The following is a 22273-nucleotide window of genomic DNA, read 5'->3' as shown; positions in this document are numbered from 1 at the left end:
TTTTTCAAACTGACCTACTATGTAACTATGTTAAGTAGATTGAAACACAAACAATAAAATCTAATTTTAAAATTTTTGTTTAATATAAGTGAAGAAGTTTTTCAATTATTTTGATTATTAATTATTAATTAATTATTCTGCAGCTTGCATTTAAAGAAAACTTGGTGGCCCTGCCATAATAGTCTTTAAGTACTTCCTTTTATGGGCCGACAGTTGTCTCTTATTTGTGATCCTGCATTATCACATGCACCCTTATATAAAGAGTAAATGTGCATATAAAGATCAAAAATATGCAGCCAACACGGGACTGAAAAAGATCAGCACCACTAAGATGCAACAAAAGAAAAAAGTGGCAACTCTCTCATTGCTAGGTAACAAGACACAATAATTAATAAGAGCTTGTAACTTACCTTGGTCAAGTAAGTGTCTTTACTCCTATAGTTAACGGGGAACTGTATGTTCTGCTGTTCATTCACATCTGGAAGCGGATTGTTGGTAAGGAAAAGTATTGCTTTTTCCTGATTAATCTCCGAGGATCTGGACATCAGCCAGAGTTTTCTTCTATATTCTTTGATTTGGTCTAGGAGTTTTGACTGTAGCAAATGACTTAAACATAAGCTCTAAAAAACAGATAATTGTGTGTTTGTTAAACAACTTTCTATGTACCTATCAAGTTCCATAAATTTTTTTCTAATTACTGCTATTGTTTTTCCCATTTTGGGGGACTTGCTAAAGAAGACAAAGATTATTATGTGGAAGTGCAGAAGTTATCTCTTTCTGATGAATTTATTCTTTAATGACGTTCTAATAAAATATAAGTGAATTACACATCTTAGACTAAGTTATTCTTCTTTAAGCAGTGTGTAATTGCTTGCTGGTTTTTACCTGGCCTTAATATTTCAGGTGGAATTTCAAGTTATAAGTTTTAGGGTTTATAAATTGTAAGTTTTACACATAAATCATATTAAAATCATATGGAGCAGGTCTGTGAGAGATCACAGTATACCAATTTGCAATAAAAATAAAAGGATGATGATGCCTTACTTTCAGGAAAATCATAAATAAATGAAGAAATTGTATTTCTCATTCAAGTCAAGTTGTAGCTGAAGTGGCCAGCACTCCTGACTCTGCAGCAATAGGGTTCCAAATTTGAATCTCAGTCAGGACACTCTCTATAAAGTTTGTATGTTCTACCCATGTTCCTGTAGGTTTCCTTCCACATCCCAAAAACATTCAAGTTGTTTGACTTTCTCTCTCTTGTCTTTAATACTTGTTAATGAAATATGGTAGAGAAGGTAGGGTGTCTCTATTGTAGATTGTGGACCCCCTTGAGGGACAATTAGTGACATGACTATAGAATTTGTAAAGCACTGCATAATGTTGATGCTATAAAAATACAACAAATAACCTGACTGGATTTACTGCCATATGTAGTTTTAAATGTAACATTTGCAAGGTTTAAGATAAATTAATAGAACTAATAGACACCCTTAACATTCTATGTGGGGAGTAACTAAAAATCAAGTTATCCGGAGTTTTCCTCAATCTATAAATATAAAATATAAATACTATAAATATCATCAGTCCCAATAGTGGAATTGCAATGTTAGGTACCCAGGCACATGCTTAGAACAGTTAATAAGTCTATTAGGTGATCAAGATTTATAATAACAACCAGCAACAAAAAGATAGACACACATTAGGCAATGTCTAAAGCTGCGTACACACTTCCAATTTTTATCGTTCAAAATGAACGACGAACGAACGACGATCGATTGGGCAAAAATCGTTCGTAAAAAAAGTAACCAACGACGCGGACGAACGAGGAAAGTCGTTGGAAACGAACGACCGGACCGGCGGATCGGATTGGACGACGATCGTTGACCATCGTTCATGTGTACGATCGTTCGTTGATCGTCCATGGTCTGAGCATGCGTGACGAACGAACGTTCGTTCACTTCCTGTTGTGCACGTCACTCCCTGTATCTCTCAAACGATCGTATCTATTGTGTGTACAATATCTACGAACGATCGTGTCGTTATCTGTATGTGCAGGATCGGTGCTATACCATCGTTCGCAGATATCGTGCAGGATCGTTCGTCGTTCGTTTAACAACGATAATAATTGGAAGTGTGTACGTAGCTTAAGTTTCCCCAAAGTTTGAACACCCATGTTTGCAATTCCCATTCATTCCAAAAGGCCAAACCACACCAGATCATTTTCTTTATAGGCTGTAAAGAAAACACATTCTGCAGCATTTGTAAAACACTAATATAGGCCCATAAACACCTGAATTAACATAAATGGGTATTTTTTAGCATTTTTGGGGCAGTTGGAGGTGTTTTTACCTATTCGACCTCTTCTCTGCCACATACCTTGGCTTTATAAATACTTGAAAACTCATGTTTGTATGTATTTATTTATGTGTGTGTGTATGTATGTATGTATATATGTATGTATATATGTATGTGTATATATATATATATATATGTTTTCATTTCCAATTTCCACATTTTCTCATGGCACACAATAACCTGATTTTTTGTTCAGCATAAAAGTTGTTCAAATCATTTGTTATTTTGAATCATCAAGCAAATGAAAAACCTTGACCGGGAATGCTCCAGGTACGTCAGCGATGTCTTGCATCAATTGTGCCTCGGAATGTTCTCTAAGCAGCCTCCAGTACTCTTTTGCTCCACAACCTAAAACAACTGCACTTAGCATTTTTGATTTAAATACATTGATATTTGAAAAATGTGACAACACAAATGCCTTACCTAGAATTTACCTTTACCTCAAAATATTATATTGACCAAGTTCTATTCTCCCCTTTGTTGTTTTCTTTATAGATATAAATCCCTGATTTTGGTAAAAATGTTCTATTCTCACCAATTAACATTTGGAGCCCATTACCACATATTTGCTGCTGTGGTGCAAATGCATGGATTAGTATGAACGTTCCATATATTTGTCGCCCAATGCACCATAGTGGTCCAAAAAAACAAACCTACACAGAGGAAATATGTTTCATTTATAGATCAGTAAGTGCTCTAGGACTACTCACTGTTGAGTGGTACCCAAAGTATAGGCTGTTACCTTGTCTAGAAAACAGGCACTCCCCATGTAGAATGACCATACATTTACTGGTTTTCTAATCTGCATGTTACAGCTACAAAGTTTATATACATTTGGTTTCCTTGGTTTGTATTTTCATTAGAGGATACTTACATTCTGTCTCAAGGTGCAGAGGTTGCACAGAGCTTACTAGGATTTCATAGGAAGGATCAAGGAAGCGTTCAGCAATCTGTTGACCGAGAAACCTGTAGAAATCATAATATAGAAATAGAAAATTACATATGGATGAGTCCAAAAAATATTTTTTTTTATAGTTTTTTCGAAAAAATTTGTCGTGCCCATTAAACCTATTTCTATAATTACTAGTTATGCCTCGCAGTTTTTACCTTAAAGTCAATTTAGCTTTTTATTTTCGACATAATTGGAAAAAAGCCTTCTAAGATTAACCAAGTTACTTCTAACGTTCTAATTAGGATATATAATCAATGGCCGAATCCAAGCATGCAACACCTTTTTTAAAATTACTGTGCCCTATGCTGCTGGTAGGGTCGTAAGGAGTATATAACATGTTCATAGCGCATTTGATAGAAAAACGCTATTGCATTCTCTTGCCTGTAAACCGCTGCCTTGGGGGAGAAGCTCCCTTGACATCTTGTTTTAACTGGAAGAGATGTCTACAATAAAGATTTCCCTCCTACTGCTTTTTCAATAGTAACTGTATAATGTTCCACCACCACTTTGTATGTTGGTGACAGCAATCAGCAGAATAGAAAGTAAGTACATTCCCCAAATGGGAAACAGATGGCTGTGGTTTGTAACCATTCGCCAATTAGAAAAAAGTTCTGGGGGATTCCACTTTAACAAGGCTTTCTGAGGCTGTAGATTATACAAGTGGGCAACAGATGTTTATGGCACCTGCTAGACCTGCATGGCTAAACATGGGTTAATTTGCCTTGTAAATCTACTCTGATTGTACCCTATAAATACAGTAACATGGTGCAGCATTGATATATAGATTGAAACAACTTACTCTTGTAGAAGTAAAATATGTGGCTCCAGGTCAGTCTTCTTTTCCATCACTTCATTTTGTATAATTTGACCTGTATCTTCCATATCTTGAATTGGCTAAATGTCTTTTTCCTGTGCACTTTCAGTATCAATATGCGGTGGCAACCAATAAGCAGATTTTTATTAGAAATTGTCTGAATGAAAAATCTAAAAATGAAAAGAAACTTTGCTTTACTGCTCAATGAAACTTGATGGAAATACTGTAAAGGTATAACGAAAATGAGCAAAGAGGAAATGTGATACATGACCCATTAATAGATTCTAATATGTAAAATTTAAATATTGCAAGACTTTTTCTTGAAAGCAACACAATGCCATGCATTGCACAGTGCTCAGGTGCATTTAGGTGACATTGATAATAAATTGCACCAGAAAGTGGCACTTTGGAAGTGAAATGCCGATAGCCATACTCGCAGCATTAGCAGATGCAGGACCTTTCTAATTAAGGCCTGGCCACAATCTCTCATATCCTACATGCTTGCATTTCTGCTCCATTTGGGGCTGATAGCAAGTACTCAACTAACTATAGTGCGGCTTCTCCAAAGAAAATGTTTTTAACGTTTTTATATGATAATGAAGTTGCCCTGAAATAATAATTGAAGGCTTTTATGATAATCTGCCTGCCTTGCCTCTTGACAAAGCAGTGTCTATTCTGTGAAACATGTTTTTGAGGCTCCATTAAAAACTTTAAGTACAGAAATGTTTTCCTTTATTGTCTTGTCAGTCAATATAATGGGAACTATTGGATTGCATTTGTTCAGTTAATTGTATGGTACTTTAATATCTTTATAATATGTGAACAATCTATAGGTTCTTGGCAACTTGCAGATTACTAAAATATCATCCAATATTTCATATAATTTGTTATATGTTAAGATTAGCTCCACAGGGTAAGCCAGGGTCCGCCATAGACGAATTTTGCAGCTTCACTAACATAAATGAAAGTCGCACAAGCCTTTTTACATATATCTGTAATAATATACTGTTGTATGTTATTATGCATTTAAATAATTCAGCTTTCATGTACTACAGAAATGTTTTGCTGAAGTTAGCATGGACTGGTTGTAGGGGAGGCCAAAGAGAGGGCTAAATGGCAAGAGTGATAGCTTTGCCAAGCGAAAGCTGCCTGTTTGTTTTACCCATTGGAAACTGATCACCATCGTCCAGTGATAGGGACTTTGCAATAGCTGGCAGTTTGAGCTGCTTCTGGAATACACTGCCCATAAAGACCTTCATGTGGATTGGGTTTAAGGAACTACTCGACGAGTCCATAGTTTCTAATACAAGTGGCAGCAAAAGCAGTAAATACTGAAGAAGTAAAGCTGGGGCCAGGTAAGGTCCACGTGGATTCCTCGTCTAATAATCGTTACTAAAATACTACTACTAAGTATTAATCTTAGAATTTGTTTTTGTGTATAACTTGATAGTATTGCATATCATTATATGCTGTAATGTTATACCATATTGTCATTGATTGCACTATGGAGTTTCATGTGGCATGTGGAAGTACTTTATTTTAAAGTGTGATGGGTGTACGCTGGTATTACAGGTTGTCCCCGGGTTAAGGACATCCAACATATGGATGCCTCCTAGATACAAACGGGGCTTCACTGCCTACTGTGTGCAGGACAAGGCTGGATGGGGGGAGGGGTGGTTTGCATTACTTGCAGAAAATATCTTTTGCTAAACACAGCTGAGCTGGGTGATCTTAGGGGGGTGAGTTCATTCTGCAGCCTCTTGTAACTTTTTAATGACCAGGACAAACGTTGCAGTTTTTCTTTTTGCATATCAAAGCACAGCTTGCTCCAGAAGTTAAATAAATGTCTAGGTTCCTTAAAGATTTTTTTGCTTTGTTTGTGATTAACTCACAGTGAGGATTTTATACAGTAACTGACACCATGCTACCTAATAATATGTTGAGACAAACATCTGTCCTAATTGCATTTATTAAAGTAATGTACCTGTTGTGACTTACATAAAAATTCAACTGATTTGATTACCCCCCCAACTCTTAGAGGTGAAATTGTTTTTGAATTAGACCATTCTTCAAGCAACTAAGAGCTGGGCTGGAGTGAGAGTTTAGAGATATTTAAGATACTTTATCTGAAATTTGCAAAAAACTGCATAACTACATCCTTGGACTGTGTATATTATTTTTTGCAATTTCATATTTGCTAATGTTAACGTTAATAAGTAAAAAATTGTACTTACAGTTTTGATGAACTCCGTATTTTCTTTTACTCCTGCACATTAAATGAAAGATTTCATATCTTCACAGTACCTAGCTGGCGTTATAAAATGCAAGCTCTTGAGCTGCTAGTGATAGAAATGTGCTGGTGCCTTGCCAGTGTTTGCACAATGTCATACATACTTAACAAAAGCATTTTGTCCTGTGTGGGTGATTTACCTAGGCTGTGGTTTATTAGAGCTATAGAGTCCGTGAAACCCTTGTATACTTCCACATGGCAACCTCAGAGAACAGGTGTCTAAAAACTGCCCTGCACTTTTTATAGGCGCATGTTCTGACACTCTCCTTTCTTCTTCCAATAAAAGAATTGTTACATTGTTTTTGTTGTTATGTTATGGTGTTTGCATTTCAATTCACCTGTAAGAAAAGGCCACATTATCCAATTATATCAACTTACAAAGTAGTTAAATACAGGAAAGTTCAATTTATCATCTTAGTGACTGGTGATCTTTAATATTTGTACTTGATAAATCTATTGGGTGCCACTGCTGATAGAATTTATGCAAACCTTAGTTTCTTGGATACCTTGCTTATCCATTGTCAAAGCTTTAGGTACTGACTTGGAATAAGTAAATGACTGTGCTTTCTAATCTACATGTTTCTTTCACATTAGTGAAGACACAGGCAGTCAAATAACAATCATTTTCCAAAGGAGGTTAATAATATTAGTCCTAGTATTTTGTCTCACAACTTTTTGGGCTATCACAAACAATGTAACTTTATGTGAATTACTACTATTGCATTGTTCTTTTTGATCTAATTGACACTTGTACACAGACATTACATGGTGGTTTGACTCTTCTTGCTCTACCATGGTAAAGTGTAAAGACAGATTTTGGTATACAGAGCCTTGTCAGCAGAATAATGCCCATTACCAGCAATCCAGAGCCACCGGAGCGGTCATTGGGTACAAAATACTGGTGGCATTTTTTTTTTAAGTATGACCTCAGAATGCACTGTCTTCATAAAGAGCAATACATACATATCATTTTCCAGAGAAAAGTTGTCTACTGAAATCAATGGTAAGGAAATGATCATAATTTATATTTCTGATTTGTTACAAAATTTAAAAAAAACAATATTTGTTTTGTGGGAAGAGTAAGTTTACTGTTCAAAAATGTAACGTGGAATACTCATGCTCATGATATCACTGGTCTTTGATGGTTAGAATAAATTAGAGTTGTCCATATAGGCAGACATGTGGACTAGAATAAGTCACCATGGCTTGCTGTTTCATTTGGCTGACATAAACCAATACATTTTTAGTTTTAGAGGGATAAGATCCATGGCAGTTTATTTTTTTGCTAGTCAGCACTTTCCACCAATAGAGATGGGGTCTGGTAAGCCCTTCACCTCTCTTCTCCAATAGCATAAGTTTTTATGTTTGGCTGAGAATCCTTCATTAGAACAATATTTTGGGTTCTGGATTATAGCCAAATCTTTATTGTCTAAAAGTAGCTTTAAGATCTTTCTGCAGAACAAAAAAACTGTTACAATCCTCCCTTCTACACTGGGCACTAGACCAGAAATATCCTAATAAAAGCAGTCCTTGTAGTGTTATTGTAACAGAAACTATTTGATTATGGCCTGTACATGAACTCTGTGTTTACCTTCGTCAGTCTGGGGCCCAGAAAGGATAAACATGGATATTAGGACATTATTTGGAGCAAGCACAGAAAGAACAGCATGGAGAAACCTTCACACACCCAGCAAAGCAAACATACTAATGACAGTGGGAATAGCAAACACCTTTAAATGTAAAAAAATGTTTAGCAACATTTAAAGATTTAATAGTTGCAATTAGGAAATTAAATTACAAATTTTGATTGGTATGAGGAGAACCAAAGAAGATCACCAAGTCAATCACCAACACTTTTGATAACTAGAAGAAAGTTTGTTTTTGTTTGACAGTAACAATTTTTTCCCAATAGATGTAGAGAAATGTTAAAGTGAGATTCTACTCTAACAGTGGTGTCTGTTCTGGCTGCAGAGTTACAGGGGAAGCTGGGAGTGTTCCCACCTCCAACAACCGATGGTCAATAGACGCACTTCCCACTCTTTATAATAACAGTAGGGATTAATGGTTATCAGAACTGGCAGTAGGGATTACTTTGATTGGCTGATAGCTTTTTATGGGCCAGAACTCTTCCCCATGAGTAACTCCCCTGATTGTACACTGTCTATTCCATCATAGAACTTTTCTGCTTCCTTGACACTTCTTTCCCACCAGCATAGAAAAGAAAGAGGAAGAAGCCAAGGGACTCTATTCAGGAATATAAGATACTGTAAGTAAGCATTTCTTTTACAGATTTTCTGGTTTGATATTGGAAGCTTCTTTTTCACTAATTAATATTTTTATCTTCATCTTAAATGGCTTATTTTGTAAACCACATTTCACAAAATTTGTACCTGTACCCAGAAGCCCAAAACAATATGAAGAATTATACTTAGCACATCAGTTTGACACCAGTTAATACAAGCAACACACAATTTGTAACATAAAGAAGGTTTGCACTGGATGTTGGCAGTTATTTTATAATTAAGAGACTGCTCAAGGTTGTTACTAAAAAAAACAAATTTCCCAAATTTTTCCCTAAAATAATTATAGTAAACATTTTCACTTTCTGCACCTGTGAAAACTGCTGTAAGGGAAAAGAACAAACTGCAACAATACTAACAAATAAGCCAACACTTCCTTCTGGGAGCCCTAAGTTCCTGGTTCCCCTCTGGTCTCTGTAGTTTTTCCTACCGGCCCCTTTGTCAATAAAGGACACGGGTGATATAGGGGTTTTATAGATCAAGTGCAGCTGGGGAGCCAAAAAACCCCACAAATCCTAAAAATGTCTATTTTTTGAGCCATCATGATAATTTTTCTTTTCAATATTTCAGCGATCTGCAGGATAGGTGGCAAGTATTTACTGTATTCTTTGCAGGGAAACTTTTAGTTTAGTGAATGGAGTTCAGTTTAAGTGAGTTGCTTTAGGGAAAAAATAAAATAAGCATTTTATTCCCAATCAACTTAAATGAGCTTGCAAACATATGTTTATTTTTTACATTCCATTTGGCTATAGCTGTAATGGGTGTTAAAAAAATACAGTTACTGCATGGTAATTCTGTCACTGCTCCTCTGGCCTTACAGCACCAGGGCCCCAGGTTTGAACCCTAGCCAGGACACTATGCATGGAGTTTGTATAATCTACCCTGGATTGCGTGAGCTTTCTCTGAGCACTCCGGTTTTCCTTCACATCCCAAAACATACTGGTAGGTTAATGTATTTCCCCCCAAAATTAGACTATAGACTAAGGTAATTATATATTGCTGTGATGGGGACATTACATTGCTGGCTTCTCTGCATGACAGTTAGTTACTTGAATATGGGCTCTGTAAAGCATGTCAAAAGTTGTAAGTACTAAATAAATATATCTCTAAATATATATTTTTCAATAAATACATTTTATAAATGTATGTTTACAAGTCAATGGCTTAATGCAAGGGTGCCCAACATAAGCACATTCGGCCCATGGAGCTGTCAGATTTATGCATCTTCTATGTTTCTCTATGAGATCGTGCTGTCAGGAGAGGAAGCTTCCTGAGCATGCTCAGTGTGAGCTCCCTGAGAGTGGGTGTGTACTATAGACCTGACAATCAGCTGTGACTGCTCTGTGCACACCTTGTACTGAGAGGTAATCCCAGCAGCAGCAGCATGAGAGCTGTGTCTGTGTCCATGCAGCTGTCATTATCACCATGTAAACCTTCATATCTTCTACACCCAGTGTCATAAAAACGTGATTTTCAGGGTACAAAGGGGACCCTGACAGCTGTTACTAAACCAATTGAATCCCCCTAAACATAATGTTACCAGATACAGGGTCACAAGCATAAAATCCTAATAAAAATCAGGGATATTTTCACATTAAGGGGGGCAATTTCAAGACAGGGACCCCGAATTGAGTTTGCATGTTAGGGACCCCTAGGTCCCACTTTAATGGCAATGAACATCAGGGTACTGTCAGTTTGCTCTGTGCTGTGGAGCCCCAAATATATACTTGCTCGCTCACAAAACTTTAAAGCTGCGTTCAGACTGTGGGTGAGGTTGCGGTTACCCCTTCCGCATGCCATAGAACCCTGCCTAGGGGGAGATGCTCAGTACTGTTCACTGCCGCCTGGAGCCAACTCTGCAGACGCTGCGGTGGGAGGGACTGAGCGGCTGCCAGGGTGCCTGTTACATAGCTGGCCACTTACCTTCTGTGAACCCCAATTTCTCTGGAACAGAGGCATGTTGGCAACTGGAAATGTGGGAGCCAGTATTAAACCCATTTTCCCCCCCCCAAATAAAATGGTATCCCCATTGTATCATGCTACTCTGTCAGACATAACTATCCCCTTTCTCTCTATGAACCCCAATTTCTATGTAAGAAAAGGAAAATGTAACTGTAACCTCCTAAACTTACAGCACTATCGCACCATCACAACATACAAAAAACTAGACCTGTCATACTGTTCTACCCTGTCACATATAGCTGGCCACTTGCCTTTTGTAAAAACCAATTTCTCTTTAGCAGTAGAGAAATTAAAACATAGGATAAATGGGGGACTCTTGTGGCTACCCCCCTAAAATTTTATCACTCCTACCATACCATGGTGCCCATTCACATATAAATGTCTACTCATGTTCTTTGAACCCCAATTTCTCCTGAAAGGGAAGCTGTAGGTATAATAAAATGTATGATACATTGAACACTCTTGTGGCTAACTTCTCCTAAAATGTTATTGCTGCGGCGCCTGTCATGCGGTGTTACCCTGTAACACATAGCTGGCCACTTACCTTCTGTGAACCCTAATTTATCAGGAATGGGGAGCTGTAGGGACCTGAAGATGTAGTAGTAAGAACATGATCCCCCTGGTTATCTGTCACATGAATTACATTTCCCTGGAAGTATCCATTGCAGATATTTTGGGGTACAAAGACAGTGGCCCCCTATATCAGAACACATTGTGTGGTGTAGTGCCTGCTCTTTGGTACAGGAATGGTGAGCGGGGGGCAACATATGACCGGCCAGCACTGTATGATAGCTTTAGTTTTGTATCTTTCATAAATGAGCATCAAAAAGTAAGTGCAGAAATTCATGATTTGTCATTTCTTTTATTTGGTGTATGTACGTTATGGTAACTAGAAACATTTCAATTTAGTTTAAATTAAAACTATTCTTGCAGCTTAAGTATTTCAGGTTTTCTCTGCTTTCATGTACGTACAGTGTAAACTGTTGGTACTGCATCTTGATGCACAGATGTTAGGATATTTGTGAATATTACATTCACATTTTCATTTTGAAATAAAAATGGAGCTGTAGGCTATACAATTCCATATATTGGTTGTATGTCGCATACGTGTAAATGCTGAAGTGGTGAAACTTCAAGCTTTATTAGTAGAAGCATGAATCTTTTCTAATTCCATGCACATACATTTAAATAAACATATTACAATTATAATGCAAGAAATGTGGCCAAGCAATAATTTAAGGTAAGGATATTTGTGGGGTAAATTTAAGGCCAAACAAGTGGTAAATTTCTGTAAATAGCAAAGACATTTTGTCCTTGGATTTTTCATCTTTATATATAAATCTAATTAATTATTAGACAATAAATTCTAATATGTGTTTAATGTGTTATCCTACAAACTGTCTAGAATCTAAATTAGTGTATTAATCTTTGATTTCTTCATAACTCTTTTTTAGGGTACAGATCCATCATTTTATAATGTAGACGAAGCACCGAGTATTATAACTGCCAGATTATATAATATAAACAATAAGCATCATTTTCCAGTAAAGAACACATATCAGTTATTGTTGGTAAAAGTTGTTTAATCCAGTGAATGTGTAGGTGTATCTTCTTGAGAAAAGTGTTTTATTAGTGTGTTAATTTATTCACCGCTGAATGTCCAGAAGAGAATATATATCTTCATAACATGGCCAGGTGTCAGATTCTTGCTCATACTTCTCATCCATATTCAGTACTCATTAACACTTTGAAGTTATATATCTCTTCATTACATACTTAATTGTAAGTTTTGCTTAAAGACGTCACCAATGTCCTTTCTGGAAGTAGGGCTGTCTTAGGCTTTATTGCTTTTTGAGTAACTTGACAAAGTACATAGTATCGAAAGTAAAAAACTTACATAGAAGTAAAAATGTAAAAACTAAGGATATTTAGTTCAAAGCAGTAAAACACAGTTCTGCAGTCAAGGTATCGGATGTAGAGACAGGCAATGAAACCTTCCATGTCTCCATTATGCATTAATAGGAAAATACAGCCTGCATTGTTTGGACAGTGATAAAATGCCTATAAATCCCCCAAACATCTCCAATAAAATGAATGCATTTGGGAAGAATTTATGTTGGCTTTTTTCTCATATTCTACCTCTTGTCTACCACATAATGTAAAAGGGGAGGCTGGGTTGGAGACTACTAATCCTTAAGTGTTTTCAAAGAATATATAGTTTTATGCCAACCCCTATACATTACTGGAAAAAAGAAAACAAGAAAAGCTGGGGCTTTAAGGCAAATAAGTTGATTGTATTCTGAGTAAGTTATGTTTACATTCATATAACATACATTTTTACATGTCAATGACACATAAAAAAGTTTTTCTTTTTTTTTAAGTCCATCGCATAAATTCCTATTCCCTCAGCTGTGAGGGTGGAGTGTTTTAGGACTGACCTTCTAAACAATGGTGATCCCTAGTTGTGTTTCGCCTCCAATGGCTTCTTCAGGGGACTTCTAGAATACAGAAGTCCCCTGAAGAAGCCATTGGAGGGGAAATGTGTCGGGACGCCATACTACTATTTCTCTAATGAATGTAAATTGTTCACAACTAGAGATCACCATTGTTTAGAAAGTCAGTCCTAAAACACTCCACCCTCACAGCTGAGGGATTAGGACTGCAATTGACTAAAAAAACCCTCTTTTTTATGTGTCATTGACATGTATCAATGTATGTAACTTACTCAGAATAAAATCAACTTATTTGCCTTAAAACCCCAGCTTTTCTTGTTTTCTTTTCTCCAGTACCACATAATGTGGCCTTTATAAACAACTAAACAGGCATAGAAAAGCTGTACAGGGATTTACAATATTTAAAAGTAACCCCAAGATAGTATAAAGTTGTATTCAGATTGGTGGTGAGGCTGCAGTGCGGTTTCTCCTTCATTTCAATGAACCAACCACTGCCTTGTGGGAGATGCAATATCTAGTATCTGCGTATGGAAGCCCCATAAAGAATGAATGGGGACAGCAGTGAATGTTTCAGTACCCACCAACATTATAGTCTAATGAAAACCAAAGCCCTTTAATCTGCTTTATATAGACTTTTTTGTCCAGCAGCCCATTCCAGTCTTATTCCAGCTACCATGCCATCCAAGGAAGGCTATCACACATTAGACTCAATTCACAAGTTTTAGTTAGTACAAGGCATGTGGTTGTCATTTTTCATTTATGAATTACAGGATTATGAAAACAAAAGGTCCTTATCGTGGAAACTTTCCATTCCACAAAGATTGATGCAATCTTAGCCTCTAGTTACTGTACATCAGCAGTATACATGGTGCAGCACCCATGACCTGCTATCACACCAGACTCTAAGATGATTTAAGGTTCATACTGACAGCTGTGACCATATTACCAGTGGGAATGCTTTGAATGTAGCATACATTAAGCTTGTGTTAATAAGCAGGATGTATGTAAAAATGCTGCAGAAAACAATATTAGTTTAAGTAATAAATACCAATTTGAAATAATTTTAACTTGTGTATGTCCAGCCCATACTTTTTTTTAAGTTTTGCATAGAGCAGAAAAAAAGTTAAATCTCTTTCCTTTATTAGCTGATGTTGTTGCGGACTGCACTTTCTAAGAAGTCTTCATCACTGAGAGTTGTCTCTTAAAAAGGTGGACTCAATAGATATTTTTCCCACCAATTGCTCCGATGACAACCCACAATATGAAGCTTCCCCTACTTTCTGTCTTAGTGAACCTGAAACACAGACAATAAAACATTTTGCCACAAAGTAAATTTAGCAGGCTACCATACTAAACAGGCTCCAGTGTTGTGACTAATTAACATTTATAGTCATGCAATCATAATGCAGTTCTTAATACATTTGACATTCAATGTGATAAATACATTGGACTTGATGTATTAAAGACTGGAGAGGATACACTTTCATCAGTGAACCTGGGTGATCAAGCAAACCTGGAATGGATTTCATAAAAGTAATTTGCTGTTTGTTAGCAAATGTTTTCAATCCTGGACCAAATCTATTCCAGGTTTGCTGGATCATCCAGCTTTCACTGAACGTGTATCCACTCCAGCTTTAGTAAATCAGACCCATTGAACCAAACAAAATTTGTTTAACATTATGCCTTTCCTAATGGTCGATATACCATTGATCAGGAAAAGGGTGTTCTTTTTATTGATTGAGCCAGCAGGGGAGCAGTACAGAGCTAGCGGGTGGTGGCATTATGATTACATTTCAAATAGATTTTTGCTAATTATTAGTGTATTTTAATATATTGTGCTTATAATGTGTGCCAAACATTAGAAAGAGCTTTCTTCCAGGCTTATTTATTAACAACCTGCATGTAATAAATTATAACTGCGATGTGTTATGTTTTATTTTTTTAAGTGTAATTTGTCATTCAGTGTAAAGAAACACAAAAAAAGGCCTCTACCTGCGATAGTCACATTATCATGTTCAGTTTAATAATTCAAGGAAAAACTATAGAGAAAACTCCCTAAATGTCCTCTGTGGCAGTTTTTCTGCATGAAAACAGGTATTTTGATACGTGAAATATATGACATTAAGTTTTCCTTTAAGTGGATATGGTATAATGGAGAGTAGACCTCAGAATAGAACAAACCTGATTTATGAAAACTGTCATAATGCAAACTGGAAAAAAGTAGCTTTTTCTCTATTCAGATTCATTTAAAACATTAAAGATGGATGACTTAGGTGGACAGTTGCTGCACTTTTGCTCCAGTCTCTATAAATCTGCCTCAGCATGAAACTCAGTAAATTAATTCTACCTATAAACCATGGCGATAAAAATCCAGTTCTAAATGTGCCCAAGAGGTGTGTACTGGCAGATTGAATAATATGCCAGCTCCTAATTGTCTGGGTTATTTCTTTTTTACTTTACTGTCCATAGGGGGTCCATTCTTTTAAAAACTGTAAACACGATAAAAGTCTATACAGAAGACTGAGTCTAATCTCTAATGAAAACCAAACCTAAAGATTGCCAGAAGATACTTCATATCATGAAGATTTACATTTTTTTTTCATGAATGTCAATCCAGTTGCACAATATTTTTATTGTTTTTTCCTAAAAATATTTTTTTAAATTAGTTTTCTTATTACTATACTCACATACCCATCAGCTTGCTCTGCAAATGGTTGTGCTGCTTTTTTTTCCACATGTATCAAGAGCAATATCTGGGGGGAGCCAAGAAACCTAACTGCATGTTTGTGGTGGTGTAGGGGAAGCCGGAGTGTTTGGAAGAAACTTAAATAAACATGGAAACTCCTTGCAGTGTCCTGGCCGGTATCCATGTGATGGGTGACCTCAATGACTCACCCTCAATGGAAGGGTTTTATTACTTGCTGTACCTACAAATCATTTTTACTTTAACTGCACAGCTTGATCACAGGTTTACAGTTGATATATACAGCTCTCTTGCTTGAATATTGAATTGAATTTTTTTTTTGCTTCTGAAATCATATAAACCTCCTCTTATATCCAGAAATATAGTACATTATATAATATGGATATCTTTAATCATGGTTGCTCTAAATGTGTCTAAAAGTTGCCAGTCTTTCCCTTGGCCTTATCTAGGCTCGTCTCCTATGCTGAAATCACATACTCGGATTTTAGTGCACACTATGAGCTTCTCACACAGTGCATTAGAAGCTGCAGAAACTCACATGAAGCTTGGCCATTTTTAGGCTGGAGCATGTCCAGCATTATCTAAATCTTTTTCTACCCTGCCAGAGTGTCCCTGGCCCACCCTTTTAATACACTGAATTTTGGTTGCTGCTTTCTACCCATCAAGGCATTTGGCTATTTGCATAACACCTCGCATAAGGCAACACTGCAGGGTGCTGTGAAGCTTTGAGTAAGCTATGTACACCAGCAATGATCTGCCTGCTTTGCAAGGAAGAGCAATCACTGAGACCCAGTAATGATGTCACCAGGTCTAAAATAAGATTTTATTGAAACATTTCATTGGCATGTTTATGGCAGAGGGGTAAATAAGGTAGGTACAATACAAGCAAATTAATCATCAGCTTTATTTATTTTCAGGTACATTGTTACAGTGTAATATACAAATACATTGTATGTAACGCATGCTACTTAAATCAGGTATTGGAGGTTGCGTTTTCCCCGGTCAATATAACCGATTTCAAATGGTGCTAGAAAAAGCAGAAGACTCTGAACACCAGAAGAAATCGGTCATCTTTTAAAAGGGGTTCATCTTATTGCAGCTTCAGGAGAAATCATCTTTTTATGTGTATGGCCTTTCCCTCTGAAAACGTCAACGGAATCACTTAAAGACAGAAATATCTAATAAGCTCAATACATACATTACAGAAATGGATGACTGGATGGTCAGACACAAAGAAATATGCTGGCTAAACAGAACATAAAAATAATCCCAAGAATAAATCATGAATCCTAAAATAAAATAAGGTCACACTATGATTACATAAGGAAACTCACAAAATCATGTATTTCCATGGGTACCTGCTGCTCATAAAGGTATGTTTCACTGCAGTTATTGTCACAGGTACATTTATGCTTTCCTGATTGCTTGAATTGGAAAAAATAACATGGTTCTTATGAATAAGTAATACATTTTATTAAGACTATAACCACCATGTGCGCAACATGACACATGTTATCTTTACTGACATCTACTAAGTGACAATGAAAGTGATTAAAGAGTACCAGTTCAGTTAAAACTCACAGCAGAAACCCCCATTCACAAATAGCCACTTCAATAACCGATAAGGATTGTTGCATTTTGCAGAGACATCAACGTTTCCGATGCAGAATTACTCCTTCCAAGGACACTGATTTCATATGGTGCTAGACATTGCAAAGTTAAATCTAAACCACCACGTGAAACCAGCCTCCTGAGAACGTGACATGTTAGCTTGCTGTCTGAGTATGTGTACCCGCTGCTTACCTTTGTATAAGCTGCATCGATCTACCTGCTCCAATAATGCCTGCAATAAAAACAGTCCAGCAATTTAACAAACAGCTACGTAGTGATTTGTAACATTTGTTGTTGTAAGATTTTTCAATATTGGATCTAGAGAGATGTTTAAATAAATGTAAGCTGTCAGGGTCCAGTACATTATACAGCCACTGACCATGTGGAAGAGAAGATGCCCTTACCCAAGAAAACACAGCACTAATAAAGTTTTGTGTTAGTCATCCAATAATGCAGGAAATTATGTTTAAGTGATATCCTTTATTATCTAAGATATTAAAAATGCAAGCTTTTGGGATGATGTAGATGCCTTCTTAAATCTGTCAATAATACCAAAATGGTTCTAAAACCATCATATGCATACACAGAGTACAAGAAGCATTAAAATACAAATATTCAATCTTCAGCAAAGTAAAATAAACTAAGGGATAAAGAAGATCAAACTGTTATATGTTACAACCTAAAATCATGAAAGGTTCATGTGGATACAGATCTGTATTAAAAGTACCTGGCTAAAAAAAGGTTAAGACTTTCTGTGATGAATATATCCAGCAGGGATGTCACGTTCCAGTCAGAAGATTGCTCACGGTAAACAGCCCTGCTGTGTCTGTGTGACTCAGCACAGAGGACAGAAAATACACATGATCAAATGTCATGCTATTATAAAAAGTATGATGACAAATGCTACAAGAAAAACACAAGAGGGCCTTAAGGGTTCCTCAACAGCACTGAAACAGTGCGGTCCGCAGGTAAGTGTTTTCATGACATAAGCTTCATGTTTTAAGTGGATTTTTTTTATTACTAATAGCGTACCTGATCCTAAGAATAGGCACATAATAAATGAATCACCCAAAGCTATTCTGTGCTGCTTTCTTTAAATGCAGAACTACCTACGTAAGCTATATTGTGTACTGGGTCTGGTAAAGGTCAGTTCATTATATAGCCTCCTAATTTGTTTAGCTCCGAGGCTGGTATTTCAGGAGAGGGTCTCAGATTTTAATAAAAGGTCATACCCAACTGAAGGGATCCAAAATGTTTCCTCTGGTCTAATAAAAGTGACCCCCAGTTATATAGCTAGGGATGCTTGCATTAAACCAGTTAGTTGTCTGCCAGAGATGAGGACGAGCCTCATGCAACCCGAAGATACCTATACAGCTATATATCCTCTATTGTGTAATTTAAAAAGGGACTGAACTCTGGAATACAAAACTAATATTAAAGTCTTCTGTCCAAGTCACTGAAATTAAACTATTTCTGTGCAGACTTCTGATAGCAAAAATCAGAAAATAAATCTGTTCCAATAAATATGTTATACACAAGTACTGCTAATTTAATGTAGTATTCTGTGATCACATGAAAAATATGTCGATATCAGAACTTTCCTCATTAGAGCATCTACATGTGGCTTATGTGAATTTCATAACAGTTTTCATTTTGTTGATTCTGGTTTGTTTTTCATTTCCGTCACGCACTGGGGTAGACAGCCCTTCCCTGTGAGGTCACACTTATTCAGAACCCAAGGGAAACAGCCTATTCCATTTACTTACTTGTTCCATTCAGTCAGTGTTTGCATAGTCTATTCTCAACAATGTATGATGGATTAACCCCTTAATGAAATGCTTGTACATTGGTTTGATGCTAAATACAAAGTCAGAAACTTATCAGATAGTGTACCGGATTAACTATCGGGAAAGATTTACGGGTATAATGCCTGTATTTTCTTTTTGACACAGTATATCCTCCCAACATGTGCATATCTATCATACTATGTTTATGAAGAACAAATATTTGTTAAATAATTGTTAAAATTACCTTTATCTTCCACCAGCTTGCGAAGGTTTACTTCTATCCAAGATCATTACACTAATAAAATTCAATAATAAAAAAGTTAAGTGTAAATATTTCATTAGTTATTGAAAGTGCAATGCTAAAACATTTCGGATCTTTTAAGGACCTTTTTAAAAGTCAAAAACGTTTTAGGTTTAAAAAAAGCAGATGCAATATTTCATTTTCTCTTATGCATTCATATAATTTTATCCAATGGTCAATTCAGAATGCTATAACATGAAAAAGCCACTTGAGGGTGCTATATGACTGCCAGGCGCAGCTTGTTTTCAAACTCCAAATGGAAAGCTAAAAAAACAAAAAAAATAAAGTCAAATAAAAGCATATAATAGAAAAAAATAAAATATTTAAGTAAAATATCTATCATTTGTGCAAGCTACAAAAAAAGAAATAATTGAGTTGCATTTTTTTTGGTATGTTTAATTTCAGCAATAAGCATGATTTGTAGGAACTTATAAGAACATTATATTAGTTGCATGGTATGTTTTAGTTCCATGTATGCTAATATACGGGGGAAATAATAGAATTTGTATTACAATAGGCACCTTTGTTACATTGAAGTAAAAATGGTATGCTTGGAAGACGTCCTGACTCTTTACTATAAACAGAATTCTTTCTGTGCAGTAGTTTAAATGCAGTACTGAGAAACGTAGCTCAGTAGCCCCTACTGTCTACTAACATTGTTCCTCCTCCTTCCCAGTCTAAAGGAATATAGTATAACTACAGGAAGGGCCTTGCCCCACCAACCCAGGTATCAGATGCTCTATTGCAAGAGCCTAGGTGCACAATAGCATTATAAATCACACATTTATGGGATATTCAAATGGTTCAGTGTCAGGAGAACTCCATAAGTAGGGTCATGATTGCAGCTGTGGCCCCCTCCACTAATTCCTTCTTCTTTACATACAAGTGTAATATGCCACATGGTACTTGGTAAGATGGTAAGACAGCCATGTGCTATTAATTTGGGGACTGTTGTGCCTCTGCAGAGAATTGTCAGTAGCAGTTATTGGTTTCAGTGTTCTTGACCATGCAGTGCTCTGTGATGACTTGCTAAGTGATGACACATGGCTGCATGGGTGACAGCTGTGAGTCTTTGAACCGGTTATAGCTTTGACCACGACAATAAGTGCTAGTGATTGAGCCCAGCAAAACGGAAGGTTTTAATGACTTACACCTGTTCTTAGCTCAACACATCTACCACAAGGCAGCTTACTCATCCAGCATCCAAGGTGATTATGGGGTAAGCCTCTATCCGCGTATGTATAGGGATTGCTCACACAGCTACTAAGGATAATAAACTGAACTGTTCTTACTATCATGCCACCAAAACATGTGATCTTCTCAGGGTCACCCAGCAGCCACAAATAGTAACAGATTCCTTATCAACAAATACTAAACTATAATAACCCTTCAAAGTCCTGCAAGAAACATCAAGTGCTCATCATTCATCGCTCTGAATAGGATACTCATCATAACAACATGATATAGTTCTCATTTTATCAAAACAACCAGCACATACATCAACTGCCCTGAAAAGTTACATTACTAAAGGGTTAGCATTTTTATATCCAATAATGGCTTGCAGAATACTGCAAAGATTAAAAAAAGAACACAGATACTAAAGGGGTTCTTGAACAAAATAAATGATAAAAGAAATCATGCTCTGACTCCAGCACTACATACCAGTTCCAGGGCAACAGAAGTGCTGCCAAAAGTTAGGGGATGGTTGCCTCTTCAAAAAACTGGTGACCCCGATGTTCTAATTGGTGATACGTTTGCATTACCAAATGTATTTTTCAAATAAAAGGCTTAGGGGTATCTATTTTTTTATTTAATATTACATTTAGCTCAGCTAAGACTCCAAATGATCAGATCTGCAATTTAAACAGATGAGAGTGTGCTAAATCCTCAAATAGTTTTATTCTCTCTGAGCTGCAGTAATAACATTTCAAGTCCTCTTACCTGACATTGTCATTTTGAGGGAGTCATATTTACCTGTCTAGATGTTTTATATAATTACATAGCACATGTTGCAGAATTACTGAATATTCACCGTGGCAGTTAAAGAGCTGCATACATAGTCTCTAGTCTCACTGCTAGAGGTCCTAAAACTTACCAAACACCAGTTGGATTTTTGTTTAAAAATGTTAACTGAGAAAAAAATACCAATAACTATAAATGATGAGAACAAGCTGAATTTAGCTGCAGCTACTCAAAGACCAAATTAATGCAGACTTCTGTGGAGGAGTGTGTGGGGTATGAATCATCTTTATATGCGGTTTTGTGGGCTTGAAGCATTTCACAGATAGAAGCTTTGTTCTGTCATAAAAGCCGATGGCATTCCTGAGATCACCTGCCGTGTTAGAGAAATGTATAGGAATGTCAAATGCTACATAGAGCATGAGGAATATGTGCTGAACATTTGCTTTCTCTTACATACTTTCAGGTTATATTGGACTTGGTTATAAAGAAAGACTCTAAATGGCAATCGGGGAAACGTACTGGGTCTTTGAAGATTACCCTGGAGATCTTGACATTGCTGATGATACACTGTCCTGATTTATTAAAGTATCCCCAAGACTGGAGAAGATAGACTTTCATGGTAGAATCCCAGGAGATCCAACAAACCTGGAATGGATTTCCTAAAATAAGTTGCTATATGTTTGGCAAAGTTATTAATCCTGGACCAGATCTATTCCAGGTTTACTGGATCACCCAGATTTCTCCCATGATAGTCTATCTTCTCCAGTCTTGGAAAACTTTAA

At 36.5% G+C, this 22273-nt stretch overlaps 1 protein-coding gene and 1 long non-coding RNA gene across 5 annotated transcripts in view; both read right to left on the bottom strand.

Moving 5' to 3' along the window:
• Window positions 1-6595, bottom strand: part of TSGA13 (testis specific 13) — a 12456-nt gene extending 5861 nt beyond the window's left edge. The window contains exons 1-5 of the mRNA XM_072398758.1: window positions 6356-6595; window positions 4107-4291; window positions 3230-3321; window positions 2606-2703; window positions 411-620 (exon numbers count right to left, since the gene is read on the bottom strand). Of these exons, the coding sequence (XP_072254859.1) occupies window positions 411-620; window positions 2606-2703; window positions 3230-3321; window positions 4107-4189 (483 nt within the window). The 5' untranslated portion in view covers window positions 4190-4291; window positions 6356-6595. The remainder of the gene's footprint in view (window positions 1-410; window positions 621-2605; window positions 2704-3229; window positions 3322-4106; window positions 4292-6355) is intronic.
• Window positions 6596-19086: 12491 nt separating this feature from the next.
• The window catches only part of LOC140324192 (uncharacterized), an 83081-nt gene continuing 79894 nt past the window's right edge, over window positions 19087-22273 (bottom strand). For all 4 annotated transcript variants that reach the window (XR_011919508.1, XR_011919506.1, XR_011919509.1 and 1 more), the window contains one exon: window positions 19087-19793. This is a non-coding gene — a long non-coding RNA (uncharacterized lncRNA). The remainder of the gene's footprint in view (window positions 19794-22273) is intronic.

Source organism: Pyxicephalus adspersus, chromosome 2, assembly GCF_032062135.1.
Source record: "Pyxicephalus adspersus chromosome 2, UCB_Pads_2.0, whole genome shotgun sequence".
In the NCBI taxonomy this organism is placed as follows: domain Eukaryota; kingdom Metazoa; phylum Chordata; class Amphibia; order Anura; family Pyxicephalidae; genus Pyxicephalus; species Pyxicephalus adspersus.
Note: the sequence above shows the minus strand (reverse complement) of the source record. Positions and strands in the feature narration are given on the sequence as shown.